This window comes from Lampetra fluviatilis, chromosome 12 (genome assembly GCF_964198595.1).
Source record: "Lampetra fluviatilis chromosome 12, kcLamFluv1.1, whole genome shotgun sequence".
Lineage (NCBI taxonomy): Eukaryota > Metazoa > Chordata > Hyperoartia > Petromyzontiformes > Petromyzontidae > Lampetra > Lampetra fluviatilis.
In genome coordinates this window covers 7,149,883-7,155,951 of record NC_136286.1, presented here as the reverse complement: position 1 = coordinate 7,155,951, position 6,069 = coordinate 7,149,883, and the positions used below count along the sequence as shown (strand labels likewise).

General features: G+C 53.3%; 1 protein-coding gene across 1 annotated transcript; it reads right to left on the bottom strand.

The window, feature by feature from the left end:
- Nucleotides 1-1,152: 1,152 nt before the first annotated feature.
- Nucleotides 1,153-3,226, bottom strand: LOC144934947 (beta-1 adrenergic receptor-like). Its single transcript, XM_078861208.1, has one exon. It carries the CDS (start codon nt 2,524-2,526, stop codon nt 1,210-1,212), a length of 1,317 nt encoding a protein of 438 aa, XP_078717334.1. The 5' UTR covers nt 2,527-3,226; the 3' UTR covers nt 1,153-1,209.
- Nucleotides 3,227-6,069: the final 2,843 nt, after the last annotated feature.

Genomic DNA, 6,069 nt, shown 5'->3' with positions numbered 1-6,069 from the left:
AAAAAAGGCTGCTGAGGTTGTCCCCTAAGGTGCTTAAACGTGATTAACATTGTGTCGTCCGTGAAAGAAAACAAAGCACGGACTCATTTGTCTTAGCAAATTACTTTCAACAACAAGAGCAGCAGCAGCAGCAACACACGTGATGTGCTGTTTGGTCCTTCATCGCCGCGAGTGGTAAGTTCACCCACTCGTGGCACATACGCCTTGTCGATTCAACGGCCGTGCAGGCAAAGTGCAAAACAACAATTGCGAACGTCTTCTCAGCAGGAGCCTGGCAAACATTTGCTATCACTCGTGGTAAGAGGGGAAACAATGACAACATTGCATTCGGTGCCATTGCTATACCGCGTGCGAGTGTCCACACGACTCTTGCGTTTGAGCAAAATAATAATTTAAAAGAAATGAAAAAAACGCTAAACAAAGACCTGAGGTAGTCACAAGCAAAACCAAAAAATCTTTACGGGTCGGACGACATACACCAGAACCACGAGAATAAATAATACAATGAGAGAGGTATGTGCAGTTTTGAAGATGTCGCATTGTAAATGCTTTCAACAAGAAAGGACATCAAACCCTAACTAGAGCACTGATCAGCGTGGTGAATAATGGTCCAACAACCCCCAATTACCGACAACGTAGGGAGGCATTCATCCAACAGTGGAGTGACACTGTGCATGACATGCAATGGGAGCCTGTGTACATTTTGGGCGTGGGATCACACCTGGCCAAAACACCGTGTCCCTTGGCACACTTCACCATTTTCTGGAGGCTACGTCACCGTATGTAACGTTGCCGATATCGTAATATCAGGCCAGATTCGCAACGTCGATTCAACAACAAAAGCAAGCCCAACTTCACATCGCTTTTGGAGAATTGCCCAATTGGAGGAGGCATCGGCACGGTTTCGTCCAAAACAAATTTTGGACGAAACTTAAAAAGTCATCACAATTCACAGCGGGAGAGTGAGGCGCGGGGCGGGGGGGGGTTCATCCCCCCCTCGGCAGCCCCCCATTAACATGAACTTCCCCTTAGATAGATAGGAACTGCGTGCCGAACAAATAACACAACAATAACGCATGGAGGAGCAGGGCTCTAGATCGACAACCTCAGTGGCTGCCCCCCCCACACCACCACCAACCCACCCCGCGCCATCATCCAAGTAAGTGTCGCGCAAAGGTGCGCCGAGCGTAATTCCGCCACGGATGGCCCTTAGAGGGCCGACAAGAGGCCGTGAGAGTTCCCGTTGGTGTCCAGGCTCTGCTCACTGTTGCTGCTGCCCTGGCTGCTGGTGCTGGCGCCACAGAGCGTCGTTCCCGTCTCGCTGCAGCGCTCCACGTAGCCCTGCGTGGAGCCAGAGTCGGGGCAAATGGGCCACGACGTGCACTGGCCCAGCTCGTTGTTGTCCTTCCGTCCGCGTCCCCTCCGCCTCCTCCGCCTCCCAACCAAGCGGCCGCAGCACAGCAGCCTCTCGAAGGCGGAGCGAAAGTCGGGGCTGCGGCAATAGATGATGGGGTTGAAGGCGGAGTTGATGTAGCCCAGCCAGTTGAGGGACACGAAGACCCCCGTGGGAACGCAGTTCCACACCACCTGTACGATGTTGACGACGAAGAACGGGAGCCAGCAGAGCGTGAACGTGCCCATGATGAGCCCCAGAGTCTTGAGCGCTCTGTGCTCCTTGCGAGACAGGAACCTGGAGAGCTTCCTCGCCGGGTTCTTGATCGTCGCGCTGTCGTTCGCGTTGTTGTAGAAGCGACCCTCGCTGGTGTTTATTTTTTCCATCTGCTTTCGCGCTTCGCGGAACACCTTGGAGTAGAGGATGATCATAACGGTGAGCGGCAGGTAAAAGGACACGGACGAGGAGGCCACGGCGTATTCCAGGCTGATGTTGAACTCGCAGACGTCCTCCGCAGTGTTGTTCGCGGCGGCGGCTGCCTCGCTCTTCCACCAGCCCATCTCGATGGGCAGGAATGAGATGAGCGCCGAGACGAGCCACACGGCCACGATGATGAACCGCGCTCTCCTCTTGTTCATCAGGGTCTCGTAGCGCAGCGGCCTCGCCACCGCGATGTACCTGTCCACCGCGATCACGCACAGCGTGTCTATGCTCGCCGTCACGCACATGATATCCACCGCGGTCCAGAAGCTGCAGAAGCGTGGCCCGAAATACCACGTCCACGTGCCCGACACCACGGGGGTGGCGCCGAACGGCACCACGATGAGACCCATGAGCAGATCCGCGCACGCCAGCGACACCACGAAGTAGTTGGTCTGCGTCTGCAGCCGCCGGAACTTGGCCACGGCCGTAATGACGAGCACGTTTCCAAACACGATGAAGAGCACGATGAGTGACATGAGCATCCCCAGGCCTACCATCCACTCCATCTCCGCGGGCCTCTGGCCGGTGCCCTCCGACGAGCAGTTGACGCTGACGGACGTCGCCGGCTCGCTGTCGTTCCACGCGGACGAATTCCCCACGACGCACGGCGGGGTGGCGTCCTCGTGCGGGATCACTTGGAAATTGAGCATCGCTGGAGCGTTTGCCCTAACCCTCCGCCAGAAGCACTATTATAACGATAAGATTATCGTCGTCGCATTTGTGTTACTTTCCGCAGCTGACGTCCACCGGCACGCCGGGCGCGAGGGTGCTGCGGGTGACGCTGAGCTGCATGGTTGTTCACGGTGAGCTGTCGCCGCTGTGTTCACGGTGCCCTGTAGCGCAGGTAACCTCGCGCCGCGGCTGGTAAGTGTCCACACTGTGCAGCGGTGAAGCTGGAGCTTAAGCGTTCATGGTGAATCGTCTTGTACAGCTTAGCAAGCGTGTCTGTGTCCACGGTTTCGCCGTAGCTTCGGTTGCTCCCACGCTGCGCTCGAAGTTGAGCGGTAATCTCACTTCCACGATGCGTGATTTAAGTCAGGTTGAGTGGAGTTGTGCTCACGCCGCCGTGTTTGGTCGCATGGCCGTGCCGTTGTTTGTCCACACGCTGAGCCGCGCTGTAAGTGTAGCGTTCGCGTTGAGCCTGCGTTCACGACGACCTGTAGCTGAGGTACTCTTACGCCGCCCTGTTAATCGGGTCCACGATGATCTTGCCTTGGAGTCTCGTCGAGGCTTAGCGGTCCGCAACGCTGCGCCGCACCCCGTCGTAGCAGCTGAAGTGTCCTGGCGTTGAGCTGGGTGCACCTCCACGCGCTCTGCGTAGGAGGAGGAGGATCCCCCGAGCTCGTCCCGTCCCCCCACTGAGCTCAGATCGCTCCGTCACAACACTTGTTCCCCCACCCCCACCTCTGTGGCGTGACCACACACACACCCATACACACACCCACCCACCCACACGGACGCACACACCCACACGCACGCACGCACACATCCCACACACGCACGCGTGCGCACACACAGACGCGTGCGCGCGCGCACAACTCACGCACGCGTTGTGCGTCGCTTACCCAATGGGGAGTCCCAGTGAGTGAGGTACAAAGTGAAACACGCGCTGACTGCGGAGTTGATGCTCACTGTGCTGCTCGAGCCAGATTCGTGACGGTAACTCTTGGCGGTGAGCATGGGTGAGATTGCGAAACGGCCCATGCCAGTGCATTCGTAAGGGCCTTACGTCGTACATTAATAATAATTTATGTTTTTCACAGCCCTTTGTCAACCTGCTGCTGGATCTCCTCCCACAGCGTGTTCATCATGGGGGTTGTTTCACCATACTTCACCAGGTTGGTCAGTGTGGGTTGGTGAATGGCCGGGTCAGGTATCACTTGCCACTTATCTGAGGAGTGATCGGCATTTCAACTCATGCGGGCCCACAGCGCAATGCGCAAACCACTGCGCCACCGCTCCACCCCTATAATGTTTCATGCCACTTCAAAATCCAAAGGCAGGGCAGGCTTCTTTGGGTGTTGACTTGCATTGTCCACGTGGGAAGCGTGATTTGTGTTGTTCGAGTGTGTATTGTACCGTGTGTATGATGGACTGCATTTCGGCGCGGTTCATAAATATGTCACTGTGTCCGCGTAAGATATTACACTTGAAGAAAATCATATTGCTTATTTAAGAATAGCACATTTCATGAAGACATACAGGTGGGATCGTTATCTTAAGCCTTTACAGTATAAGGGGAAACAAAATACAGCCCTTAATCCACCGCTGGATGAAAGTTTGCCCACACCGCATCGGTCATGAAAATTACTTGATCATACTTCACCACGGCGATTAGTGCGGGTTATGAAATGGGTGTGCGTCCGAATACCGGCTAACACTCGCCACTGATGTTAGACGTGGCCGGGGAATCGAACTCAGGTCGCCGGGTTCAGAATAGCGCAGTGTGTGCTATAACCACTGCGCCTCCTCACACCATACTCGTTCTTGGATAAATGTCCGCGTTTGTCAACTTTTGTGTGTGTGTGTCGTGTTTCCCCGTTGCATTGTGAAATACACCACACGAGTGCCAATTGTAGTTACGAATTGTATGTGAAATCGTGACTCGCACAAGATTAATGTGACCTCTTTGATACACCGCGTGTCGCTAATGTGCACACGCAGTTACGGACCTGTTCCGAAAACACCGTGCCTACTGCCAACGTCGTAAACGCGTGGGCAGAGGACTCTTGAAAGCATGCCGTATGCCGTCGGTTAGTTCGTCTCAGTGTAACGATACATCTACTCATCGATCAATATCGATAACTGTATTAGGCATTCAATCGGGTGGTGTAATACGTGTACGTTTCATCAATTCGTGTGTATAGTATGTTGTATTTTAATGTCATTCACGTTGCCCTAACAGGCACTTGGTGGCCGCTACATCCACTACAAAGTTTACAAAATATATATTACATTTATTGATTCGATTTCATATGGCAAATTACCAGATCTCGGAAGTTAAGCAGGATTGAGTAGGTGGGGGGGGGTGTACCACGTACAACAACCACGTCGTTGTAGGCTGCTGCCGAGATACATCGTGGGCAGCAGAGGGCATTGCTAAAATTCCCTTTTGTTTTATTTTGCCTCAACTTTCGTATCTGTGCTCCCGTGCATCTGTGCTCCAAGCTTTCACCAATCCACACTGATCAGCGTGAGGTGTAGTTAAATAGCCCCCCCCCCTAACTCCACGCTCCTCACTGCTCAATGAAGACCTTCCAACGATGTTGTGGGTCGTGGTGAAGTATGGTCAAATGACTGCCATGCACAAGCTGCACAGCGCGAGAGAGAGAGGTCATCATCCAAGCAGTTGATTGACACTGGGCTCTGGTCATGTACGTCGGGCCAGTATTTCTCAAACTGTTTTAGACCGCGGACCACTCGGCCGATGCAAACATTTACAGCCCTGGTGACAAAACGCAATCACTTATCTCTAAACACCAGCAGTACAAAATGGTTCAAAATAAACAAAACTATTTTTAAAGGTATATTTTTTTAAGAGGAGGCACTTAGATATGTGTGTAAGAGTAGTTTAATCAGGGTGGTTTACCAAGCTTTTAAAGATATATATCATATGTAAAATATAAATGATTATCCGGATCAACCTGCATTTCGATCACAGCCCCGCTGAACACCTGGAGGACCGACCTTGTGGTCCCGGGCACCACACTCTGACAACCACTGAGTTAGGGGATTCGATTCGACGGTTGTTGGAGGTGGGGGGGAAGGGTTATTATGTGGTGGGTGAATCGTTACAGCCCTGACGACCTATTAGTGGTGCCTCTAATTGCCTTGTCGTGGCAGCCAAGGAATGCAACGCCTCCGAGAAGACATCCTTCCAAGGAGACGGAGCAATTAAAATATTATCTCGTGTGCAGGTGCTCCTCGGTGGAATGTTAGTTCGGGGAACCGTCAAAGATGGAGCCGGATTTGGGGAGACTTTCATCTAGCAGTGGAATCGTCGTGGCTGATGGGCGCTCATGGTGGTGATGAAGCCGGCCACTGGGAGGCGCATAGACTCAGTGAGGACCAAAGCGGCTGTGTGGTTCACGCACAACACACACACGCGAGACGTTATTCATGGGGAGTGGTGGGGTATAGACTTCAGTGGTGAGGGACGCGATGGAAATAACCGTGTAAAGTTACAACCCAGA